General features: G+C 56.7%; 1 protein-coding gene across 6 annotated transcripts in view; it reads left to right on the top strand.

Annotated features, from left to right (window-relative positions):
- The window catches only part of HSPG2 (heparan sulfate proteoglycan 2), a 102,321-nt gene that overhangs the window by 43,890 nt on the left and 33,165 nt on the right, over window positions 1-25,266 (top strand). For 2 of the 6 annotated variants that reach the window (XM_057556116.1, XM_057556109.1), the window contains exons 7-40: window positions 603-653; window positions 1,081-1,209; window positions 1,417-1,671; window positions 1,763-1,882; window positions 3,875-4,006; window positions 4,159-4,303; window positions 4,398-4,549; window positions 4,645-4,791; window positions 6,254-6,417; window positions 6,937-7,116; window positions 7,212-7,408; window positions 7,517-7,664; window positions 8,383-8,510; window positions 8,855-8,941; window positions 9,030-9,088; window positions 9,256-9,323; window positions 10,212-10,373; window positions 10,496-10,672; window positions 10,811-10,990; window positions 11,104-11,222; window positions 11,880-11,991; window positions 12,162-12,275; window positions 12,364-12,491; window positions 12,875-12,961; window positions 13,769-13,818; window positions 14,137-14,231; window positions 14,545-14,685; window positions 15,082-15,273; window positions 20,942-21,034; window positions 21,360-21,440; window positions 21,665-21,895; window positions 23,597-23,710; window positions 24,901-25,028; window positions 25,167-25,253. In XM_057556116.1, coding sequence (XP_057412099.1) covers window positions 603-653; window positions 1,081-1,209; window positions 1,417-1,671; window positions 1,763-1,882; window positions 3,875-4,006; window positions 4,159-4,303; window positions 4,398-4,549; window positions 4,645-4,791; window positions 6,254-6,417; window positions 6,937-7,116; window positions 7,212-7,408; window positions 7,517-7,664; window positions 8,383-8,510; window positions 8,855-8,941; window positions 9,030-9,088; window positions 9,256-9,323; window positions 10,212-10,373; window positions 10,496-10,672; window positions 10,811-10,990; window positions 11,104-11,222; window positions 11,880-11,991; window positions 12,162-12,275; window positions 12,364-12,491; window positions 12,875-12,961; window positions 13,769-13,818; window positions 14,137-14,231; window positions 14,545-14,685; window positions 15,082-15,273; window positions 20,942-21,034; window positions 21,360-21,440; window positions 21,665-21,895; window positions 23,597-23,710; window positions 24,901-25,028; window positions 25,167-25,253 — 4,453 coding nt within the window. The remainder of the gene's footprint in view (window positions 1-602; window positions 654-1,080; window positions 1,210-1,416; window positions 1,672-1,762; window positions 1,883-3,874; window positions 4,007-4,158; window positions 4,304-4,397; window positions 4,550-4,644; window positions 4,792-6,253; window positions 6,418-6,936; window positions 7,117-7,211; window positions 7,409-7,516; window positions 7,665-8,382; window positions 8,511-8,854; window positions 8,942-9,029; window positions 9,089-9,255; window positions 9,324-10,211; window positions 10,374-10,495; window positions 10,673-10,810; window positions 10,991-11,103; window positions 11,223-11,879; window positions 11,992-12,161; window positions 12,276-12,363; window positions 12,492-12,874; window positions 12,962-13,768; window positions 13,819-14,136; window positions 14,232-14,544; window positions 14,686-15,081; window positions 15,274-20,941; window positions 21,035-21,359; window positions 21,441-21,664; window positions 21,896-23,596; window positions 23,711-24,900; window positions 25,029-25,166; window positions 25,254-25,266) is intronic. The other 4 variants (XM_057556141.1, XM_057556131.1, XM_057556121.1 and 1 more) reach the window with 3 other exon arrangements.

Genomic DNA, 25,266 nt, shown 5'->3' with positions numbered 1-25,266 from the left:
CCCCAAGCCACACAGCTGTTAGATGCGCAGGCCTGGCCTTCGTACCCTCAGTCGGCCCAGCTTTCTTTTTTTAATTTTATTTTATTTTATTGTATTTATTTCTTTTATACAGCAGGTTCTTATTAGTTATCCATTTTATACAGGCCCAGCTTTCTTTTCGCTGCACCCTCTGTCTCCTGTTTCAACTCCCTGAGTGTTTTCTTCTCTAGGCCAAGCAGTCCCAGTTCATTCCTCACAAGCTACAGTTCCCAGCCCATCCCAGTCTCCATCTCAGTCCTCTCTCTGGGAAATGTCACCATCCCGGACTAAGTGGAACCCAGAACTGAACAAACTTCATCCCTACCATGGTGTCACCCAATCAGAAAAAAAGGGTGAATCATTTGTTCTGCACATAAAACCTCAATTAATGTGCCCAAAGATCAAGTTTGTTCTTTGGCATCCCCAGGCCCAGGTCTGAAGATTGCTGAGGTGCCAGTCCTCTTATCCCCACTTTCCAATGAGTCCTCCTGGCTAGGGATGGTAGGATGGGCCTGGCTCAGCCCTGCAGCCCATAGCCCCCGGGTCCCAGGTGGGACGGCTGCTGATCACACCTTCCTTTCCAGCACAGACACCCCCGCCCCCCCTGGCCGCTGTGGTGGCCGCAGTGACACCAGGTGAGAGTGTAAGCCAGACCCAGGCTGAGCCGGGTAACTAGAGAAGCTAATGGATGGAGGGGAAGGAAGGATGAGGGCAAGATGGCTGGGCACAGCCCACAGGCCGCCCCTCCTCCCCTTCCTCTTCATCCTCTCTAGGCCTGGCTGTGGCCCGCACGTGTGTGCTGTGGTCGTTGCATGGTGTGCCGTGTTAACTGTGTGTGGGGTTTGTGTAACTGATGGGTGAGGCCACTGCCACATAGCCCACATCCCACATGTGCTGTGGGTGTGTTCACCATGTGCTCTGTGCCCTCACTGAGTCTGCCAGAAACCACGTGGCCTGACACGGAGCCCCAAAGCCCCCTCCCAGCTCTGCAGCACCTGTGCCGCCCGTGACATTTTCTGCCAACCTCTTGCCTGCCTCTCTGACTGTCCCACACCCCCGCAGTGCCCCAGTTCCCAAGGGTCTGCACCGAGGCGGAGTTTGCCTGTCACCGCTACAATGAGTGTGTGGCCCTGGAGTATCGCTGTGACCGGAGGCCTGACTGCAGGGACATGTCTGATGAACTCGATTGTGGTGAGGGGCTGTCTGGGGACACGGTGGCCTCCAAGTCAGTCCGGGGCTGGGAGGGTTTGCTGCAGGCCAAGGGGTTAGGCGGGTTAGGTGCGGGAGGTGGGCAGGGACACCGGAGGGGTGATGACAGGGTCAGGGCCGGGGAGTGGGAGGGGGCGAGGGCTGAGGAGCCACCCCTTCATGCCAACGCTAAGCAGGCTCTGTCCACAGAGGAGCCGGTCCCCCAGCTCAGCTCACAGCCAGCACCTCTGGCTGAGACACCACCTGTACCGTCCCAGCCGGAGGCAGCCGTCACACAGCAGCTCCCAGCCACCCCTGCTCCCCAGGTTGTGTTCCCCAGTCCAGGCAGGCCCGTGCCCTGTGGGCCCCACGAGGCCACGTGCCGCAGTGGGCACTGCATCCCCAAAGACTACGTGTGTGATGGGCAGGAGGACTGCAGGGACGGCAGTGACGAGCTGGACTGCGGTGAGGGCCGGGCAGGGGCGTGGGTGGGGATGCAGGGGGTGGGGAGATGGCCACTGAGGGCCGCTGGCTGAACCTTGCCTGGTCCCCCCAGGCCCCACCCCACCCTGTGAACCCAACGAGTTCCCCTGTGGAAACGGGCACTGTGCCCTCAAGCTGTGGCGCTGTGATGGCGACTTTGACTGTGAGGACCGCACCGATGAAGCCGACTGCCGTGAGTGTCCCAGCGCCCGCCCGGCACCCCCGGCCCATTGGCCTAGCTCCCCGAGCCCCGACCCTTCGAGGGTAGGTTTGTGTGCTGTCCCTGGCTGAGTGGTAGAGGCCCTGGGGACAAACTTTAAGGTTTATCTCTCTTTGACTCTGAGCTGGCCTTTGTAGCAAGCAGTAGACTACCCGTGGTTAATGTCTCTTTATTTATTTTGTTACCACTCATCTTCTCTTTGTCATATATGCTTGTGTGTGGGTCAGACGAGTAGGCTTGATACACGAGGGTCCCTTGATGAAGGGGTCCTTGATGTATGTGTGAGTCAAAGCCTTCCTTTTACGGGCCTAGAGTTTTTTCATCTAGAGCTGGTTCTGAGTTATTTGTTCCTCCATCTGCCCAGCTTCTCATCCACGTGACCTTTCAACCATCCACTATCTATCTGTCCATCTGTCTGTCCAGCATCTTTCCTCCCTTGCATCCATTTATCCACCCACCCACTCATCCAACTATCCATCCATCCATTATTTATCTGCAAAGTTCTTCATCAGTCTGTCTACCTATCTACGTATCCAGCGTCCTTCCTTCTGTCCATTTCATCATCCATTCTATCATCCATCAATCTGTTGTCTATCCATCCATCCATTTGTCCAACATCCTTCCTGCCATCCATCTCTTCATCCGTCCATCTATCATCCATCCATGCATTATGCATCTTGCCAGCTCTCCAGGCAGCCAGCCATTCATACAGCCAACATCTTTCCTTCCTCCTCTTCATCTGTTCAGCCATCTATCCATTGCTCATCCATCCATCTAGTCAATGTTATAAACATTATGACAGTCAAATGGGTGAGACTGGAGAGTCAGAGACCATATCAGGTAGCGTCTTGTGGTTTCTGTCCTATGAGGTGAACCCTGGGGCTTATTAGTCCAAGACTGAGGATAATCTTCTAACCATTGCTCTGTGATCCTGGGTCACATGTTTGAGTGCGTGTCGACATTCCCAGTGTCCACCGGTCTGGCTTCTCCTCCTTGCCTCCCCTCACCTTCCCCGCTTGGCAGCCAACCCTGGAGAGAAGCAGCATCGTGCTGCAGACTGGCAGAGCTTTATGACGCCCTTCTGTGGCTCTAAGCTTGCCTGACAACATGGCCCCTTGGGAGAGAGAAGTAATTGAGGGTTTTAGTTGAAAAGCCCTTCTCAGAGGCCTCTGCGGGGGAACAGTCTAAGGAAGACCAAGTCCTTGTTGACAGAGCGCAGAACAGAGAACATGAAAGCCAGATGACTTTGGGGGCTCGTGGGGTGCTGGGACAGAAGCCCCCGAGGGAGTGGGAGTAGATGGCTGCCTCCTGCTCTCCTCTCTGTGCCTTCTCTGTGGATGGGCGGCCTCTGCTCCTGCACCACTCTGCCCTTTCTGTCCCTGCCTGTGTGTCTGTATCAAGCTCAGTCTCCCAGAAAAAGAATGTCAGTTACCATCTGCTAGAGATGTCTAGCTGGGGCCCAGCCCTGGGGCCAGGCCAGCTCCAGGCCTCTGGCCAGTCCATAGATGGCTGCCTCAGGTCAGGCTACTTAGAAGGGTACAGAGCAATGAGGTCCAGGCTGCGGCAGGCCCTCGCAAGACCTCTCCAGTAGCCAGAACTGCCCAGGTATTCCCGGCATCCAGAGATACTGGCCACTGGGGCCGTGCCTTTGACCAGGGGTCTTGTGCTTCTCTGGTGGCTGACTGTGGGAGGAGCTGAGTGACTGTGGCGTGCCAGGTATAACTGTCTTGAGGAGTGCGGGTAGAGTGTGCTTCATTGCTGACCGGTGACCATGACGTTGTGGACGGCGTCGTGGCAGCAGAGTCTGGGTCTGGGCCTGGTCAGGGCAGCTGTGTTGTCATGTAGGCGAGATGAGAGAGTGATCCTGGGGTCACCTGGGGAAGGTGGGCAGGGTGGGCTGTTGGGCATGGGGGGTCCTCCCTGAGGGCAGTGCCCACTGCCCACACTACCTGGCTCTGTCCCCAGCCGCCAAGCACCCCGAGGACGTATGCGGGCCCACGCAGTTCCGCTGTGTCTCCACAAGCACGTGCATCCCGGCCAGCTTCCACTGTGACGAGGAGAGCGACTGTCCCGACCGCAGCGACGAGTTTGGCTGCAGTGAGCAGGGAGCTGGGCGGCGAGCTCGGGGCCCTGGGCCCCTCCCCACAGTCTCTTCTCCGGCCTGGCTCCTCTGAGCCATTCCCCCCACCCCCACCCCGCTCCTCCTCCCTTTGCCCCTCCCACCCCTCACTGCTACTCCCATCTCCCAGTGCCTCCCCAGGTGGTGACCCCTCCCCAAGAGTCGGTCCAGGCGTCCCGGGGCCAGACGGTGACCTTCACCTGTGTGGCCATTGGTGTCCCCACCCCCATCATCAACTGGAGACTCAACTGGGGCCACATCCCCTCTCATCCCAGGTACAGCTCTGGGCCCCGGCAGGGGCTGGGGACATGGGGGAGGTGCGGCCAGTGGTCCAGGCCTGACCCCCACCTCTGTCTCGGGGCCCACCAGGGTGACAATGACGAGTGAGGGAGGCCGTGGCACGCTGACCATTCGTGATGTGAAGGAGGCAGACCAGGGCGCCTACACCTGTGAGGCCATGAACGCTCGAGGCATGGTGTTCGGCATTCCCGATGGTGTCCTGGAGCTCATTCCGCAGCGAGGTACGGCCCATGGGCAGGTGGGCACCAGGCGTGGGGCTGGAGCCGGGGCTGCCTGCCTGGGACCGGCCGTAGCCCACTCCCTTGCCGCCCCGCAGGACCCTGCCCTGACGGGCACTTCTACCTGGAGCACAGCGCCTCCTGCCTGCCCTGCTTCTGCTTTGGCATCACCACTGTGTGCCAGAGCAGCCGCCGCTTCCGAGACCAGATCCGGCTGCGCTTTGACCGGCCCAATGACTTCAAGGGTGCGTTGGTGGATGGGAGGCAAGCGGCAGGCTCCAACGGGCTCAGAGGGCAGATATGGGAGAGCAGCATGCCCTGGACACATGGGGCCAGTTCAGGGAGGGACACGGGGTTGCTGAAGAAATGCTGAGCCCCGTAAGAAGAGCATTTCAGAGGAGAACAAAACTTTTTTAAGAAAAGCCAAACCCACAGTTGATATTTGCCTGCGTTAGGTGACGATGAGGATGGGCTCTGGAGCCAGAGTCCGGGTTCAAATCCTGACCCTGACCCTTACTACCTGTGTGCCCTTAGCCAAGTTACTATCTTGTGTCTCAGTTTTCTCATCTACAAAATGGGGATACAATATTAACTACCCAGGTTGTTATAAGGACTTAATGGATTAATATGCATAAGCCACTCAGAATAGTGCTTGGTCCCTGGTAAGTGCCCAGTAAGTATCCAGTAATGTCATCCTCACCATCCTCATCATCCTCACCCTGCAGAATGCAGAGGCACCAGTGACCCCAGAGCATTAAGAACCAAGGCTTTGGCATCTTCTTAGCCCAGGGCTGACCTCCAGATGCACTAGTTATTGCCTGTGTGACTTTGAGACTCTTGGCTTCTTTGGGCCTGTTTTCCCAAACATAAAGGCAGGCAGTTGGACTCAGTTCTCTCTGGCTCTGAGAGGCAGAATGGCGTGGACCCAGGCATCAAACGGACCTGGGTTCAGGAACATTGCCATCATCACAGAAATGCCATCTCTTGGATGGTTGGTACTGCCTTCGAGATCTGGGAGGGTGCTGTAGAGAGAATTCCTGTGTGTGTTTGTGTGTGTGTGTGTGTGTGTGTGTGTGTGTGTGTGTAGGAGAGGGCTGGACTAGATGACCCGTCATAATAACAGCAACAGTAACAGCTAACCGGTTTTTGAGCACCTCCTCTGTGCCACATTCTGTTTTAAGCATTTTATATCAGTTTGTTCATTTTAGCTTCCTAATAACCCTGTGAAGCAAGCCACTATTACCCCCATTTTACAGATAGAGAAACTGAGGCCTTTGCTCAGATCACACATCTGGAGGGTGGTGGAACCAGGACTTGGGCGCCCATTCTTCAGCCCTGTGTAGCTCTCTACTGGCCCCTGTGGGCTGTTCCAACCCTGACAGTCCATGGATCTATTGGCAAGCAAAGGCTCTGAAAAGTCCTGCTGCAAAAAATCCCTTTGACCTTTCCTTGACCCTGGGGTTCCCAGGTGGTTCCAAACCATCATTCTGAAGCATTGGCTTTGCCCAGAGCATGCTTTGGGAGACGCTCCAGAACTTCAGGAGAAAAAAAAACCTTTGCTTTTATTTGACTTTGGGAGAGAGACTAACGTTCTCTCTAAATCACACTTCTCCCAAAACTTTCCCATCTCTCTGGGTTACAGCCCCTCAAGGGGGCTATCTCGGGCCAGAACATGCATGGCCCTCACCCCTCCCCTTTGCCACCCAGGCGTGAATGTGACGATGCCCACGCAGCCCGGCATGCCGCCCCTCTCCTCCACCCAGCTGCAAATCGACACCGCTCTGCAGGAGTTCCAGCTGGTCGACTTGTCCCGACGCTTCCTGGTCCATGACTCTTTCTGGGCTCTGCCTGAGCAGTTCCTGGGCAACAAGGTGACAGACCGGGCTACCGCCCTGGATGGGGAGGTGGCCGAGCCCCGCTGCACATGCCCAGAACCTGCCTGGGCTCCGCTCCCTCTGAAGCCGTGGAGCAGCAGGGCAGTCTCTGCTCTGGGAGACGTGTCGTCTTGCCCCAGCGCAGCCCCCCGTGGGCAGCAGCTCATTCATTCAAGGCAGGGTCAGGCCTGCCATGGTCAGGTTGGGAGGAATGCTGACTCAGCTGTTGGAAAGGCCTCTCAGACCACTCCCCACGTCTGAGCTGGGCCCAGTGCCCTCCTCCGGCCTCCCTGGGCACCTTTTACACAGTATTATCAGACTCCTCCCCCAAATTGGACTGAGCATCCCCAAAGCAGAGCCCAAGTCCCACCCATCTCTGCTTCCCTGTGCCCAGCTCCGTGCTGGACACGCAGTAGCAGCTATGCAGAGTGAGGGAGGAGGGGAACGAGTGGACACGCAGTGGGCATCAAGCGTGCCCATGACTGGCCCAGCCCTGATCTGCCCTGTCTCGGCCAGGTGGACTCCTACGGTGGCTCCCTGCGCTACAAGGTGCGCTATGAGCTGGCACGTGGCATGCTGGAGCCAGTGCAGCGGCCAGACGTGGTCCTGGTGGGCGCCGGACATCGCCTGCTCTCCCGAGGCCACACGCCCACCCAGCCCGGTTCTGTGAACCTGCGCCAGGTCCACTTCTCTGAGGTGTGTGGGGCCTGATCCCTCAGGGCTGGCGGTGAAGGGGGTACAGGCCGGGCAGGTGCTGATGCATGACCCCTCCCATGTTTGTCCACACCCAGGAGCACTGGGTCCATGAGTCTGGCCGGCCAGTGCAGCGAGCGGAGATGCTGCAGGTGCTGCAGAGCCTGGAAGCTGTGCTCATCCAGACAGTGTACAACGCCAAGATGGCCAGTGTGGGGCTGAGTGACATCTCCATGGATACAACTGTCACCTACGCTACCAGCCATGGCCGCGCCCACAGCGTAGAGGAGTGCAGGTGCCTGACCTGGCAGGGCCGGGGACCACAGGGACCCTGGCAAAGATAGGGGAGAAACAGCAAGGCCTCATGATTCTTGCAGCCAGTGTCTTGGTCCTGTCCCCACAGATGCCCCATTGGCTATTCCGGCTTGTCCTGTGAGAGCTGTGATGCCCACTTCACCCGGGTGCCTGGTGGGCCCTACCTGGGCACCTGCTCTGGCTGCAACTGCAATGGCCATGCCAGCTCTTGTGACCCTGTGTATGGCCACTGCCTGGTGAGTCATGCCAGCTGGCACTTGGATACTGGCTACGGGCAAGGGCTCGGTGGGAGGTTCAGGCTGAGGCTTCCTTGTACCCAAAGCTTAGCACAAGCCTCCAGAATGACTGCCATGGCTGCCACCCAAGCTATCATGACCTCTGGATGCATTAACAGAGATATTACGTCCAGATAGGAGAAGTGAAAGTGCTACTCTCTTCCACCTTGGTCAGACCAATCCTGGGGAGTACTGTGTAAAGCGTGGTCCTTAGCAGGGCATTCCTAAGAGGAAGGAGCCTATAAATCATAACATTATTTCTTAGGAATGGTGGAGGGAGCTGGGATTGTGGAGCTGACAGAAAGAAGGCTCAAGCAGGGAAAACTGTTATCTCCAAATCCCTGAAGAGCTGTCAGGGGTAGAAGGAACGGCCTACAGAGGGCAAAACTAGCCAGTGGGTGCAGACTGGAAGAAGAATGTGGGTTTAGGTCAATACAAAGCAGGCATTTGGAACCTTCTATGGGACAGGCTGCCACGTGAGGTGGTGAGCTCCCCGTCAGGATGGAGCTGGGTGTTCCCCTGTCTGCAAAGCTGTGGTAGTTCCAGCATGATGGCAGAGGCTGATCCAGCTAGCCTCAAAGGCCCACCTTCAGGGAGCGCATCTGGTCCAATGTGGTCCCACACTGGGGTCAGAGGGCTGCTCTGTAGAACCTGAACCACTCCCTCCCCTTCCTCTCAGAACTGCCAGCACAACACAGAGGGACCACAGTGCAACAAATGCAAGGCCGGCTTCTTTGGTGACGCCACCAAGGCCACGGCCACTGCCTGCCGGCCCTGCCCTTGCCCGTACATCGACGCCTCCCGCAGGTCAGAGCCAGCTCGAGATGGGGCACATAGGGCTGAGGGAGCAGGCAGTGCTGCGGCTAGGGGCATCCTCTGGGCAGGGAGATGGGAGACCTGCCTGGGTTCAAATCTTCACCTGGCCACTAAATTATTCTAGGCCCCTTGACCTCTCCAGGCCTGCTTCCTTTTCCATACAATGGGCCATCTGTCTTCCTAGTGTTGCTATGAGGCTGCAGACCAAGAGCAGGTGGGCCTCATAGCCTGCTATGTCCCTGTGGACAGCAGTCATTCCCAGAGTGGGACTGTAAGCCCTGGCCTGGCCCATCATCGCAGCCCTGCCCCATGTCCTGTCCACTTGGTACCCACAGGTTCTCAGATACCTGCTTCCTGGACACGGATGGCCAAGCCACGTGTGATGCATGTGCCCCAGGCTACACGGGCCGCCGCTGTGAGAGGTGAGGGAGAGCCGGTGGGGGCTGGGAGAAGCAGGCCATCGTGGGTGGGGGCCTGGGAGTGCCGTTGACAACCCTCTCCCTTCCCCAGCTGTGCCCCCGGATATGAGGGCAACCCCATCCAGCCCGGCGGGAAGTGCAGGCCCACCAGTGAGTATCGCAGCCACCATCCCCTGGCACCTCCCCAGGCTGCCCACCAGACCCCAGTCCCCGAGTCCAGCACAAACCCCATGATCCTTGGGGAGCCGCCCCACTCTGTCCAGATTATGTCCTTCCCACTCCCGTCTTGCCTGTCCATACCTACTTTGTGTCTCCAGACCAGCAGATTGTGCGCTGTGATGAGCGAGGCAGCACGGGGACCTCTGGAGAGGCCTGCCTCTGCAAGGTACGCGTGCCCTCCCCTCCCCCACCCCAGGGGCCTTGGGTCCCAGCACACAGCTGGGAGAGGGAGGAAGGAGGCTCCATCCTCTCCATCGCTCCTTGGCCAGTGGGTGGTGACCTAGCTGCAGGCGGATGGGCCTGGTGGGCTCGTCTTCCCCTTCACGAGAGGTGGCCCGGCATCAGGAAGGAGCGCTGGTTTGGGGTGGCAGGTGACCTGGGTTCAAGTCTCAGGTCCTTTGCCAGTCATTCTTTGTGAGACCGTTATATTTGTACTGTAGCTTTGCTTTAACCGTGCTTTCATTCCACATTGACACAATGGTGTAGCTAATAGCATCACCAATTCACAGATGAGGAGATGGGGGCTCAGAGGAGGGAAATGGTTTGCATTGAGCAGGGGAGCATCAAGTGTCTGCAGAAAAAAGAACTGGGCAGATTTTGGAATCAGGCATTCCTGATGTTACATCCCAGAGCGGATTAGCAAGCTGAGGAACCCTGTGTAAATCATTTCCCATTCCTGAGCCTCAGTTTCCTCGTGTGAAGCATGGAGATGTCACATCCCTCTCAAGGGACTTAGAGGAGTTAAATGAGGTGCTGGTTGAATAGAAACTAGCACAGTTCATGAAACACTCCATTCATAGTAGCAGTAATTATTCTGACCACATTGTTATATTTCAAGTCTAAAATTTATTCGTGAGCCCCCTAGCAACCAAAGAGAAAAGAGAAAAACGATTGGTTGTATAAGCTCCCATTAATGGGGAATTATTGTTCACATGGTGGCCGCCCTCATACGTGTGCTCTTTTCACGGCTACCTCTGGCCTTGGGTTCCCATCTAGAATATGGGTGGATTGGACCGGAAGCTCCAGGCAGCCCCTCCTGTGGGCCACCCTGCAGCTCCCAGCTCTGTGCCTGCAGAGCAACGTGGTGGGGCGCCTGTGCAACGAGTGTGTCGCTGGCTCTTTCCACCTGAGCACCCGCAACCCTGACGGCTGCCTCAAGTGCTTCTGCATGGGCGTCAGTCGCCAGTGCACCAGCTCCTCCTGGAGCCGCGCACAGGTACCTACACGAGGCGGGTGGCTGGGCAGCCTGGCGGGACCTCCAAGCCCAGGGCTGGGTGGACCAAGGGCCAGTCACAGGCCACGGCCCCCATCCCGCCTTCTTCTCACCCCACCTCCTAGGTGCTGGGGGCCTCTGAGGAGCCCACCTCGTTCAGCCTGACCAACGCCGCGGGCACCCACAACACCAGCGAGGGCATCTCGTCGCCCATGCCCGGGGAACTGGTCTTCTCCTCCTTCCACAACCTCCCGTCTGGGCCCTACTTCTGGAGCCTCCCTTCACGCTTCCTGGGGGACAAGGTGGGTGGGGGGTGGGAAGAGAAAGGGAATTCCAGGCAGCATGGGACCTTTGGAGAAGAGGCGGAGGAGGTGGCTGGAGCAGTGGCAGGGCCCGACGGTGGGGGCCCCAGCTGAGCACCTGTCTGCCTTGTGTCCCAGGTGACCTCCTATGGCGGAGAGCTGCGCTTTACAGTGACCCAGCGGCCCCAGCCTGGCTCCGCGCCTCTGCACAGGCAGCCGCTGGTGGTACTGCAGGGCAATAACATTATCTTGGAGCATCACTCTTCCCAGGAGCCTAGCCCCGGCCAGCCCAGCACCTTCACTGTGCCCTTCCGAGAGGTGAGCAACACCATCCCAGGAGACCCGCGGGGGGAGGCGGGCAGGCCCCCTGCTCCTCTCACTCAGGTGTCAGGCTGTCAGGGGTTGCAGCCCATAAGCTCTTTCCTCGGCAGCAAGCATGGCAGCGGCCTGACGGGCAGCCGGCCACGCGGGAGCACCTGCTGATGGCACTGGCGGACATCGACACCCTCCTGATCCAGGCATCCTACACCCAGCGGCCAGCGGAGAGCAGGTGTCTGGGGCCCGGGGCGGCAGGACCGGAGGGGACTTGGGGGTGGCTCCCGGCTAAGCGGTGCGACGTGGTGCAGCCGGACTGCCAGCTCTGCTGCTTTCTGGCTCTGCGGCCTTCTTGTGCCTCATTTTCCCCATCTGTAAAATGGAGATTATAACAGTACCTCCCTCAGAAGGCTTGTCTTAGGTCGGGTCCCCAAGAAGCAAAGCCTGAGATGGGGATTTGGGTGCCTGTGATTGACAAGGAGAACCTGGGAGGGAAGGACACAGGAGGGAGAAGTGGCCAGGCAAGGAAGCGGTGTCAGGTGAAGACCAGCCTCGGTCTCATCCCCATGGAGCCCTGCAGAGTCATCCTGCCTTGAGGCAGAGGGACCTTTGTACCCTGGGTCTGTCTGTCATTGGTCACCCCAAGGGAGTGGGACAGTGTGACCTCTCCTGGCAAGGAAGGCTCATTCCCTGGAGGAAGTTACAGGTATAAGCCTTTCACCACAGCCCTTGCAGCTGCTGGGGCATGGACGCCCAGTCAGGGAGCTGGGCGGGGCCCCAGTAGCATCACGGCAGGGCCACTGGGAGGATTAATGAGGTGATAGCGCGTAGGGCTCCAGGGGTGCCAGGCCCAGCGCAAGTGCTCATTCACAGTGGGTCTTGCCACACCCAGGGTCTCTGGCATCAGCATGGATGTGGCTGTGCCTGAGGACACCGGCCAGGACCCTGCACTGGAAGTGGAGCAGTGTACCTGCCCACCTGGGTACCGTGGCCCATCCTGCCAGGTGAGCCCTGGGCCCCACCCACCTGTCCAGCCAGCTCCCTCCACGGTGCTTGCTGACTCCTCCTCCTTTAGCTCTCCCACCTCCCCAAGCCCGCCCCAGCCATCCAGTGGTCCCTTCCCAGAACAGCCCCTGCTGAGGAAGTCCCTCCACCGTCATCTTCCTGCCCCCAGGACTGTGACACAGGCTATACACGCATGCCCAGCGGCCTCTACCTGGGCACCTGCGAACGTTGCAGCTGCCATGGCCATACAGAGGTCTGTGAGCCCGAAACAGGTGCCTGCCAGGTGAGTCCCACCCTCCTTCTTTCCTACCCCAGGGATCTGTGGCCTCCAGGGGCTCAGCCTCAACCCACATTCTACCCCCCCCACACAGGGCTGCCAGCACCACACAGAGGGCCCCCAATGTGAGGAGTGCCAGTCCGGATATTACGGGGATGCCCAGCGTGGGACACCACAAGACTGCCAGCCATGCCCCTGTCACGGAGCCCCTGCTGCTGGCCAGTGCGTCCAGTCCTTGCCTGTATCTGCCCTTTCCTGAAACGTCCATTGCCCTGTCCCAGATTCCCTTCTTCCCAGACCCTTCTGAGAGGCAGTGGTTAAATCGTGGCCTTACCACTTCCTCAAGGTGTCACTTTGTATAAGATACACTTCTCTCTCTGGGCCTCAATTTCTTCATCTGTGAAATGGGGATAATGACGTACCTCCACCTTGGCCCCTGGTGTGAGCATGAGATGATGCCATGGAACTCTTAGCACAGAGCCTGGCATGTAGCTGGCACTCAGGACACGTTAACTCACATGCCCGCTCCTCCTCTCCCTCCTGCCCTGGTCCTGAAAGAAGAGCTGCTGACCTTCTAACTGGAAATTTGCCCCCCGCACCCACAGAGCCACCCACACTTGCTTTCTGGACACAGATGGCCACCCCACCTGTGATGCGTGTTCCCCAGGCCACAGCGGGCGTCATTGTGAGAGGTGAGGCAGGTGCGGGCAGGGTAGGGAGCGTGCAGGAGGGGCTGCCCCTGGAGTCAGGCTAGGCCCAGCCCTCCTGACCGGAAGGAACCAGAATCCGCCCACTCTGTCTCACAAAGGCCCCCAGAAGACAATTAGCTCCTTTACCCGAGAGCCTAAACCTTTAGCCTGGCATTCGAGGCCCTCAGAGATCTAGGCCTGCAGTTTACCCCCAGCTCCCAACACCCCCTGCCCCCCTGCCCCAACCAGGCCAGAATCTTCCCAGAAAACCCCTCATTCTTGCTGAAAGTCCTGGGTTTGAGGCCTGACCATACTGGGCAAGTCCCTGCCCTTCTTTTTTTTTTTTTTTTTTTTTAATTATTTATTTATTTATTTATTTATGGCTGTGTTGGGTCTTCGTCTCTGTGCGAGGGCCCTCTCCAGCTGTGGCGAGCGGGGGCCACTCTTTATCGCGGTGCGCGGGCCTCTCACTGTCGCGGCCTCTCTTGCTGCGGAGCACAGGCTCCAGACGCGCAGGCTCAGTAATTGTGGCTCATGGGCCCAGCCGCTCCGCGGCACGCGGGATCCCCCTAGACCAGGGCTCGAACACGTGTCCCCTGCATTGGCAGGCAGACTCTCAACCACTGCACCACCAGGGAAGCCCCCCTGCCCTTCTTCTCCCACCTATTTCCCCATCTGTGAAATGGGTGAGTTAGGCTAATAGTTTCCTTCCAGCACTCTGAGGTCATTGAGTCCAATACGGGGCCCCCAGCACAGTCCAGGATTCTGTGGTTCTTCCCTCCATTCACCCAGTGCTTTCTCTCACCACAGGTGTGCCCCAGGTTACCATGGCAACCCCAGCCAAGGCCAGCCATGTCGAAGTGAGTCGGGTTGGGGAGGCTTTTGGGATCTGGCTACGCTAGGGGTGGAACTAGGACAGAGCCTTTGTTCTCCTTCAACCTGGGGCAAGTGACTTTTACCTTTCTGAGCGTCGGCTTCTTTATCTGTAAAATGGGGGCAGTAAAAGACCCACGTACCCCAGAGGGCTGCTGTGAATGTGTATAATGCCTGTGTGTGGTAGGTGTTCAGAAACAAACACTTCCTCTCTCAGGTGGTGAGTTAGATGCCCAGAGGGTGGTGAAAATGGGGATGCTCGGTGGCAGGTTTGGGGTTCCAGCTGTGGCTTCCCTCCACCTCAGGAGACGGCCAGTTGCCAGAGCCAGTCGGCTGTGGCTGTGACCCCCAGGGCAGCATCAGCGACCAGTGTGACTCTGCTGGACAATGCCAGTGCAAGGTTAGTCCAAACCCCTGCCCTCCACGAGGCCCTGAACCGCAGCCACGGCGGTTGCCAGGCCTTCCCTGTCACCATACCCTCAGGGCTGTCCCCGCGCCCCTGCCACCCTTCCTCGCAGGGCCCTTCTCTGCCCTACTGCTCGGGGCCTCGTGGCCTGTCAGGCAGCATCTGATGGGAGCTGGAGCCTAGGCATGGGGGCAGCAGGGGCTCCCCAGAACTGCTGGAAGTGGCTGGGAAGCCTGGCTCAAAGGCTGCTGAAGGTGCAAGAGAGCCATCCGAGCTCCCCGCACCCACCTTTCTACCCATCCTCCAGGCCCAGGTGGAAGGCCTCACCTGCAGCTATTGCCGGCCCCACCACTTTCACCTGAACGCCAGCAACCCGGTTGGCTGCCTGCCCTGCTTCTGCATGGGTATCACCCAGCAGTGCACCAGCTCTTCCTACACGCGCCACCTGGTAAGAGCCCCTACACTGCCCCGGCACCGGGGCCTGCCGCCGGCCTCTCCTGGCTCATCACTAGGGCAGGGCAGGTGAGAAGCCTAGCCCAGTGGCATCCCCATTGCCTATGGGGACACCTGTCCCCATGCCTCCATCACTGCCCATGTAAGCACAGATCCCAGCAACCCTCGCCCCCGCCCCTAATGCCCTCCCCATGACCCCATTATTGCTTATGTCATCACTGACCCCAACCCCCTCTTTCCCCCAAATGTCCTCTCCATTTCCCCATTATTTCTGTCCTAGCCCTGGTCTCACCATCCCCCCATTCCCCACTCTAATGCCCAGCCCGCCCCTCCCCCACCAAGGTGCCCGCCCCAGTGCCCAGGCTGACCCCCGTCCTCCTTCTGCTGCCAGATCTCCACCCGCTTTGCCCCTGGGGACTTCCAAGGCTTCACCCTGGTGAACCCACAGCGGAACAGCCACCTGACAGGAGGCTTCACCGTGGAACCGGTGCCCGAGGGTGCCCAGCTTACTTTTGGCAACTTCGCCAACCTTGGCCACGAGTCCTTCTACTGGCAGCTGCCGGAGACATACCAGGGAGACAAGGTGTGACATGCAGCAGGGCCTGGCAGACCCTGCCTGATCGCCAGCTCTGAGCCAGGCCCCTGCCGAGCCCTGGGGCCAGCAGGGACTCAGACACGAGTTGACCTCAGAGCAGTTTGGGCCGGCAGGGAGGCATCAGCCATGTCATGGTTAAGCGTGCAGCCTTTGGGGTCAGATAGGACTCGGTCTAAACCCAGCCCTGCTGCTTCCCAGCTGGCTGTCTTTTGATAAACCTCAGCTCCAAAGCAGCTCGGAGGATTAGAGCTCATGCCTGGTGCATAATAAGTGCTCGCCTGTTAATGACTATTAGCTTTCGCGCAGTTAGTCAACAAACAGGTCCTGAGCGAGGCCCTGGAAACACAAGGACAAATGAGACAGTTTCAGTTTCATTCATTTGCTCACACATGGAATTCCCTCTGTGCTGTCAGCCCTGTGCTTGGTGTTGGGTATTCTTATTAGAGGTCATATTTACTGATCTCTTACTCTGTGCTGGGCACTGTTGCAAGCACTTTCACATGTCATAAATCACAACTGTATGAGCTAAGTACAACTACTGCCCTATTGCATAAGTGCGAAAACTGAGGTGAGAGAGGTTAGGTGACTTGCCTGGGCTCCCGCAGCCTGAAGGTGGCAATGCTGGGATTTCAACCAGGTCAGAGGCCGCCCTTAAATACTACACTAGTCAGAGTCTTTGCTCCTCCAGTCATGGTCTAGCGCGGAGGTGATGGGGCGGTGGTGTTAGTGGCACGGTGGGGCGCAGGGTCTTGGGCTGGACTCCAGGGCGGCCGCCCAAATGGGTTCTGTGAGCGGTCAGAGCCACCTGGGGGCACCCAGGGAAAGTGGGTCTTGGTACAGGCATCCCCTGCTGGCTGAGGCCGGTGTTCAAGCAGATGTGTCCCCACGCCCAGGGCCCCAGGAAGGTCAGGGACACTTAGGAGGGGGTGTTCAAGGTTGCCCTGTCCCTGTTCCTTGGACAGACCCACGTATCCCAGCCTCCTCCCAGGGCTGGCTGCCTTCTGGTCCCTTCTCCCTTCTCCTCCTTTCCTGGCCTCCGTGTCTTCCTCCCTACTGCCCTGCAGCTCCAGACCTTTCACTCTCTCTCTCTCTGACTCCCTCTCCTGGCATTTCCCTGTGCCCCACAGAGGGAGGCATATTTTGCGCGGATGCACCAGGCTCACCAGGTAGGCCCGCAATCTGAGTGGTGTGAAACTGATGTGACGTGGGCATGGTGTGTTCTTGGATGCCCTCCGCCCCGCGTGGGGAGATGCCCAGTGCCCCGGGCAATATGGGTCCACGTGGACCCAGGTCGTGCCCGATGGCCCACGGTCAGGGCACTGCTGTGCCCAAGCCCTGTGATAGCAGGAGTTAGAACCAGGAGGGGTGTGTGCCTCATCTACTGTGTGGTCTGGTCCTGGTGCCAACTGTCTGTGGCCAGAGAGTGGTGGCTGAGTTAGCCAGGAAACTAACTTGATGCTAAACCATGTGACTATACCTGGCCCACCAGGTTACCCCAGCGCTGTCTCCCAAGCAGCCTCCATTAACCATCTGTGTGTGTATGGCCCTCCACGGCCTGGAGTTAACCCTGTGTCTCAGCCTGGAGAGGGGAGCATGCGTCTTTCTCCCCAGTCCACGTGGGCCTTTCTGGCTGCCATATCCACAGGGAGAGGACACCCCCCAGGGCTCCAGCTCTGGGGCTCTGGGAGGGTCTGAGCTGGCCTGTGCCCTCTACCCGTCAGAACCGCACGTCCCTCTCAGAGGAGCAGTTGCGGGCAGCTGTGGCTGCTGGGAGGATCCTGGGGCCCCCACAGGGCGAGGGCCGGACACAGCGGCTGTCACAGGGGACGGCCAAGGCCTGGCTGGGGACAGCCTGTGTCTAGGGCCCCAGGGAAGAAACCAGAGAGCGCAGTCCAAGTAGGAGCTTGGGGCTGAGGCCCTGGCCTTCCTGGGTCATTTTCCCCCAGGCCAGGCCAGGCCCCAACCTGATGCCTGGACCACTCCAGTGTTGCCCTTGGGAAACATTACAGAACTGTGAGTGGCTTGGGCTGGTACCATGGGCATGCACGGAACGTGAGGCCCAAGGAGCCGTCTCGGCACCACATATGCCCCTGGGGCTGCCTCCAGCCCCTCTAGCCTGAGCTTGGGCAGAACTGTCTGCCCCTCTCTTACCAGGGGCACCCACTATATGAGCTTCTCCCCATAGTCTGGGCCCATTCCAGGTAGCTCCACCAGTCTCACGGGGAGCAAAAGGGCAGCAGGTACAAAGGCCAGAGCGTCAGGCATTGGCACTCGTGAACAGATAGCACAGGTGTGGGCGGCTGGTTGGGCCTGGCACGACCTGGGGGCAGGCGGAGCCTCACGGTGTCCTTTCTGTCCTTCTGCTCCTTTCCTCTGTCCTCCCTCTCTCGGTCCCCCAGGTGGATGAGGCCCAGAGGCGGATGGATGCCGAGATCTGGCAGCTCCTTTCCAGCTTTGCTGCCCACCCCCACCCCCCTCCCCAGGGGCTCTCGCCCCATCCCCAGCCGGCAGCTGCTGTGCAAGCAGCTCTGCTCTCCCCCTCCTCCCCCTCCTCCTCCTCCTCCTCCTCCTCCTCCTCCTCCTCTGCTTCTCTGTCTTCCTCAGCAGGCTCTCAGGTATGTGCCAAAGCACCCACCAAGGGACGCCCCCCCCATCATGTTTTCTAGACTTCAGTTTTTTCTGAACCAATTTCACAAATTCTGCCATTTCTGCACACCACTTGGACAGTTATTTACTCCAGTTTTTTCTTTCAACCAATCATATACCAACTCAATTATGCTAGTTTTACATTTTTAAATACACATTAAAATAGCCACTAAATTTTATTTATTTATTTATTTATTTATTTATTAATGGCTGCGTTGGGTCTTTGTTGCTGCACGCGGGCTTTCTCTAGTTGCAGTGAGCAGGGGCTACTCTTCATTGCGGTGCGCAGGCTTCTCATGGCAGTGGCTTCTCTTGCGGAGCATGGGCTCTAGGCGCGTGGGCTTCAGCAGTTGTGGCATGCGGGCTCAGTAGTTGTGGCTCTTGGACCCTAGAGCACAGGCTCAGTAGTTGTGGCACACGGGCTTAGTTGCTCCGCGGCATGTGGGATCTTCCCCGACCAAGGACTGAACCCGTGTCCCCTGCATTGACAGGTGGATTCTTAACCACTGCGCCACCAGGGTAGTCCCAAAATAGCCACTAAATTTTAAAATATTCTCTGGTGTGCCCCGTAAATCATCTTGGGATCCACAAGGGGCATAGCACCAGATGTGAGGAGACACCGACCCAAACCACAGCCAGCGAGAGCAGTTGGGGTGTCCGGGTCCAGACAGGGGAGCAAGTTGTCCAAAGAGCTGGGCCAGGACCTGAGCTGTGGGGCTGGGGATGGGGTTTCTATCCCTCTGCCCTCCCGGGTCTCCCTCTGGGGTCTGTTCTCACCCCCGTCGGGACCATCTCTGCCCTTTTGGCCCCCGACCTGTTCGATCCACTCTCACCACCTGTCCTTCTGTCCTAGTTCTCTCTCTCCTACAAAGGCTTCTCTCTGCTTCCTGAAAGCCTCTATTATTGGCAGCTGCCCAAAGCCTTCCTGGGGAACAAGGTAACAAGGATTTGGGGGGGTGGGGGAATAGGGGGGTCATCAAATCCTAAAATATCAGAGGGCCCTTTGTCAAAACCTTTTATGACACAAATGGGTAGACCAAGGCCCAGAGAGGGGTCCCACATTCAGGTCAAAGTAGGGCTGAGATCGAACCCACCTCAGCTCTTACCCTTCAGCAAGCCACAGTCCCCCTGGCAGAAAGGCTGTCTTAACTGTGAGGTAAGGCACCTCTTCTTCGGTCTCCCTTTACCCTGTATCCAGATCACTGACCTAGCTCTTGGGACTGCATTCATTCATTCAAGAAGCATTAAGTACTTACTGTGTGCTGTACTGTATATGGGCAGAATAAGACCCTGGCCTCCCAGAGTTCAATGTTAATCTGATTATCATTCCTGTCATGTCGGAATCACCGTCATCATCATCATCATTATTATTAGTAATGTTGCATTTGTACTAGTATTGTTCCAGAAATGATTTAGAGTGCCTCTTAAGAATACACACAATATGCAATAAAATAACATTCAGAGAAGCAGACAAGACAGTCTGGTTCAGGGGGAAATGAAAGTAGTAAGCTTGCTGGAGCCAAGGGTGGAGCTGGGCGCAATGAGGAGTTAGCGAGCATTGAGGCTGTGTGCTCAGCAGGCCCTGTGCTGAGTGCAGGGTTTTACGTGGCCTGCATTACTTAATCCTCATACTACCTTTCAAGGTAGGTATTATTTTTATTCCCATTTCCACAGGAGGAAAGTTGGGCTCAGAGAAGTTAAGTGACTTGCCCAAGGCTGTCCAGCCAATAGAACTGGACTTGAACCCCAGTCTTAGACTGCAGGGTCTGCTCCCTTAGCCACCCTGCTGTACACACCTGCAGCTTGGTCCTAGACATGGCGATGAACTTGCTGGCATCCAAAGAAAACGGGAAACCAGCTGTTTCATGGTTATCTGGTTATGCCCCTAAATTCCTTACCTCACCCTGAGCTTGTGGAGAACATCCTCAGGGCCTGTGTAGCCCAGGGCCTGGCATGTCATCAGTAGGTGTTTAATAAATGCTCACCAACAGAATGAACACAAATGAGCAAATGGGCTAGGCCTGACACAGTGTGGTATTGACCTGAACAACTGCCCTAGTGGCAGGAAAAGGAAAGTCATGTGGGGCAGAGCTGGAGCCTTGGCTGTCCAAGTGGAAGCCCCCAGCAGCAAACATAAGGCTCTTCCAGTTGTGAGCAATAGGAAACCCGAGTCCAGCTGGCTTGCCCGCAACGAAGAATCTATTGGCTCATGAAAGTACAAAGCCCAAAGATAGCTCATATCAGGCATGGCTCGATCCAGGAGCTCATCAGGACTTTATCTCAGCTGGCATCATTCTCCAGCTTCCAATCTGACTAGTAAAGGGGGTTTTTCTGTTCCAGTAGAAAGGGCAGAAGTACCAGGTTCACATGTTCATCCCTGCTGGAGCAGAGAGGGGGAGTGATGGAATGTGCAGATTGGCCAGACCTGGCTCATGTCTCCGCTTTAGAGGAGGAGGGGCCGGGCCCCTCAAACTACACAGGCTGCCTGTAGAACATAGTTTCCTTTAAAGGAAACCAGGACTACAGTTTGCAAAACAACGGGGGAAATGGACTCTGAGCAAACAAACAAAAACCACCTGCCTAGGAGGCAGGAGGCAAGAGTTCTGAGGGGCAACTTTCAGCATCCCCTTGCCCCCGCCATGGCTGAGAACTTTTGAACCTTCTGCAACCTCCCTGTGGTGGTCACAGCCATTAACCCCTGTCTGCTTTATGGGAAATTCCTTTAATGGAAGGGACTTGGAGCTTGTTTGCTGGGATCGTGAGACAATGGGAAATGGGGAACCCCATAAAACAGAACAGAGGCTTCTCAGGGTCACTGCCACCAGGTCTGAGACTGTGAAGGAACTGATAGATGTCCTGTCACTTAGGCAACCGCCGGCCTCTGGTTGGGTGGGGAGGACAGCACGGGTGCAGAAAGGCCTCCAGAGGCTCCGCCCCCTCACCTGTCTGGTCGCACACACCCCAGAGGAGGGCAGAGTCAGGTTGTGACTGCAGGGCTTGCCTCTTGCAGGTGGCAGCCTATGGCGGGAAGCTGCGGTACACCCTCTCCTACACAGCGGGGGCCCAGGGCAGCCCGCTGTCTGACCCTGATGTCCAGATCACGGTGAGCACATGGGTTCCACGCCAAGTGGGCAAAAGGGGAAGGTGGGGGCTGGGGGTACCCTCAGTGTTCCTTTCCTTTCAGTCCAGCACTCAGCTGGCCTGGCACCCACCCACTAGTTAGGCCCATGCCCCCGCCCCACCATCTGTTTGGACACTATGTAGGCAGAGGCCCAGCTGCTGGAAGACGGGGTAGTGGGCATGTACCTGACTCCTTTGGGTACATGAGCTTGGGAGATTGGAGAGGTAGGAGACTGGGATTGGGAGAGGAGCCCACTGTCCCCGAGAGCCCCTCAGTTCCCCTCCCAAGCCCACTCGTGTCTCCCCAGGGCAACAACATCATGCTGGTGGCCTCCCAGCCAGCGCTGCAGGGCCCGGAGAGGAAGAGCTACGAGATCATTTTCCGAGAGGTGAGAGGCACTCGGCCACACCATGTCTGACCCTCTGCACCCTCCACCCTGCTTTGGAGCCTGGCTTTGACACCAGCTACACTGCCTCTCACTCCCCCCATCCTCAGCTAACAGTCCTTGGCCAGTGCCTGGAAGGCAGGAGTTGGGGCTGGGGGCACTGCAGGAACAGCACACAAAGCCCAACGCCCCTCACCCTCATTTGCTGTCTTCCCCCACCAACCCAGGAATTCTGGCGCCGGCCTGATGGGCAGCCAGCCACCCGGGAGCACCTCCTGATGGCACTGGCTGACCTGGACGAGCTCCTGGTCCGGGCCACGTTCTCCTCGATGCCACTAGCAGCCAGCATCAGCGCGGTCAGCCTGGAGGTCGCCCAGCCCGGGCCCTCAGAGGGACCCCGGGCCCTTGAGGTGGAGGAATGCCGCTGCCCCCCGGGCTATGTCGGCTTGTCCTGCCAGGTGAGTGTGACCGGTCCAGATGCCTCTACGCTAACACAGCTGGATCAGCAAGCGGTCAACTGGGATTTCCATGGCCACCTGTGATTACTGTCATAACTTTAATATACTCAGCAACATCTCGTTTATTCTTCCCAGCAGCACTGAGAGATGAGTAATTGTCCCCTTTTAACAGATTTTTAAAAAAATGAGGCCGCTGAAGGGTGCACAGCTTACCCAAGGGCACATAGCTACACTCTGCAGAGGTTAAGACCCAGCTCATGTTCCCAGGATGCCCGCCAGAGACAGAGAGACAGAGACACAAATTAGCCCAAAGCAGAGCATGGAAATGCCTCAGAGTGGTGAACAGCGTGGATTGGAGTAGCATTCTAGGCAGGGAGGGCAGAATAAGCAGAAGTTCCGAAGGAGGAATGTGTGGGGACATAGCCTGCGATGCAGAAGGGTCACCCCTGGAAAGCTGAGTGGGTGGTGCTTCTTCAGGCCTGGAGCAAGGCTCCCTCCAGCAGGGACTGCCAAGCTGCTGAGGGAGTGCTGGGGTCAGAACTGAACCCCAGGAAAATTCCTCTGCCCCCAGTGAATGAGATGGATGGGGCGGGGGAGAGACAGTGAGTCCTATCGGGAGGGAAGAGCAGTAGGGGGTGGAAGAGAGGGCAGGCAGTTGGAGGAACTCCAAGAACATTTGCAGGGTTCAGCTGGAGACTGTGAACACGAGGGCAGGGCCTGAGCTGACTGAATCCCTAGGCACGAAGCAGGCTGAATTCCTAGGCACGAAGCAGGCAACCAGTTAACATTTGATGAATGAATGTGGAACTGGGGAAGGGGGATCGCAGGAGGGAAGGGGGCAGGGCTGCAATGCCAAGTGGGTGGCAGGGAGGTCAAGTGTGGAAACAGCTAGCCCCCCATCCAACCGAGGAAGTCCCAGTGGGAAGTCCACATCTCTGCAGCCTTACATCTGTGCACCTTTGCTGTGTCCACAAGAACTTTCAAATCCAGATAGATGAACTTCACGTCCCTTGAAGTTATAAAATTTAACACATTTTGAAGGAGAACCCCTGGGGAAAGCAGAATCCTTGGTGCACGTTTTCCACAGTGAAGCAAAACAGATTTATAAACATCCCTTTGAAATGGTCGGGGAGTGAGGTCCTGGAGAGATTTCAAAGAAGGGGCAGCGAATAGAAATTCATTATTTTTGGAACCCATGATTACTCACTTAGGATTTGTAAAAACATCCTTGGTTATATGGGTGCTGCCTCTTTCACTTTACTGAGCAAATGTAAACATAATCATAAAGGTCTTCGAGGACTCATTCCAAATCCAGGTCTCCTGAACTCCCTTTTTCCATTTCAGGGTTACGTTTTTCAATAAAGACCCTGCCAGAACAATTTTCAGGGATGAAGTCCTGGGGCTGGAGAAGGGTTCTCCATTAAGAATGAACTATTATTTCAGTATATCCAGAGTGACTGGAGATGCCAGGCAGGATGGGGGCGACACTGTCCCAGCTCTGGAGTGTGGGGAAAGTGAAGATGGGGGAGGAGAGCTTCCAAGAGAGGAGGCTGGGGTGGAGAGCTGGGCCTGGAATTTCCCTGCCAAGAGCCAGTGGGAGTCTAGATGGTGGAGGGGGGATGGAGGAGATGGGTTCTAGGTCTGCTGTCTCTGGGTGGGACCACAATGGAGACAGAGACCAACTCTCCTCTCTACCCCCAGGACTGTGCCCCAGGCTACACACGCACTGGGAGTGGACTCTACCTTGGCCACTGTGAGCTGTGCGAATGCAATGGCCACTCAGACCTGTGCCACCCGGAGACCGGGGCCTGCTCGGTGAGATGCAAGCAGGGCCAGGGCAGGGGTCAGCTTGGCTGGGGCTGGGTGGGGTGTCAGGGCTGGCTGTGGGATAGGGAGGGGTTTGGTTTGGACAGACCCAGATCCAGGGGCAAGGTTGTGGAGCACATCCTATGGGGAAAAGCGCCTGGCCCAGCAGGTGTGGGCATCGAGGGGCTGCAGGCATGGTGGGGTGGCCAGAACTATGGAGTAACATCCTTCCTTATAAAGAAAACTTTGGGGGAATTCCCTGGCGGTCCAGTGGTTAGGACACCACGCTCCCACTGCAGCGGGCACGGGTTCAGTCCCTGGTCGGGGAACTAAAATCCCTCAAGCCGCATGGCATGGCCAAAAAAAAAAAGAAGAGAAAACTTTGGTTCCTGCTATTTCTTATCACCAAAGTGACACATGTTTTCTGTAGACGAATCAGACTACAGAGATAACTTAAAAAGAAAGTAAAAATTCCCTGAAATCCTACCATCTGGAGGTAATTACTGTCAGTGTTAGACTGTGGAGCTCTTTTGCTCTTTTTCTAGGCAAATATTTATGCAGATTAATATACCTTTCGTTTTACAAATAACCATAGGATCACTGTGTTTTATGATCAACTTTTTTCACTTACAAGTTCATGACATCTTTGAATATTTCAGTAGTTTTTTATACCTGAACTTTTCGGAGTGGTGTATGTATAGCTGTCCAGGATATGTGGTCAAGGACCAGGGGTTGACAGAGCCACAAGCTAAATATAGAATGAGGAATATGCTACGTTAATAAAAGAAACATGGATCTCTTTGGAGGACAACATAAAACCCACACACGTTTTTACGATGAAGCGTTTATTCCCAAAACTCCGCCCCCACATACTCACATGGGGACTTTCCTCTGATATTACAAGTATTTAGGTAGAAAAATGTAATAAATGGAATCAGTATCATCCTTTTTGATAGCTATTTGGATGGGTGCTCTTTTTAATTTTCTCAGTTCTTTTTTCATGGTTTGTTTCCAGCATTTTGCTTTTATAAACACCACTGAGATGAACATCCTGTAGTGAAATCATTGTGCCCCTCTATGACTATCTCTTTAAGATAAGCTCACAAACATGGAATTTTGAGGTCAAGAGATTACAAAATTGTACAGTTTTTGGTAAATTTTGCCAAATAGCAAGTAGCTGACATCCTTGTGCCTCGCAGCAATGCCAGCACAGCGCCGCCGGGGAATTCTGCGAGCTGTGTGCACCTGGCTACTATGGAGATGCCACTGCTGGAACACCTGAGGACTGCCAGCCCTGTGCCTGCCCACTGACCAACCCGGAGAACATGTGGGTGCCCTTGCTCAAGGCTCAAGGAAGAACTCCCACTGGGGAGTGGAGGGCATTGAACTGACTTTTGGGGGAGAAGTGGAGGGAACAGGGTGGGGAGTGGGCGTCCCATGGCCTGACCTTTGCCTCTTATCCCAGGTTCTCCCGCACCTGTGAAAGCCTGGGAGCTGGTGGATACCGCTGCACAGCCTGCGAACCTGGCTACACTGGCCAGTACTGTGAGCAGTAAGTTTGCAAA

Source organism: Balaenoptera acutorostrata, chromosome 1 (assembly GCF_949987535.1).
Source record: "Balaenoptera acutorostrata chromosome 1, mBalAcu1.1, whole genome shotgun sequence".
Classification (NCBI taxonomy): Eukaryota; Metazoa; Chordata; class Mammalia; order Artiodactyla; family Balaenopteridae; genus Balaenoptera; species Balaenoptera acutorostrata.
Note: the sequence above shows the minus strand (reverse complement) of the source record. Positions and strands in the feature narration are given on the sequence as shown.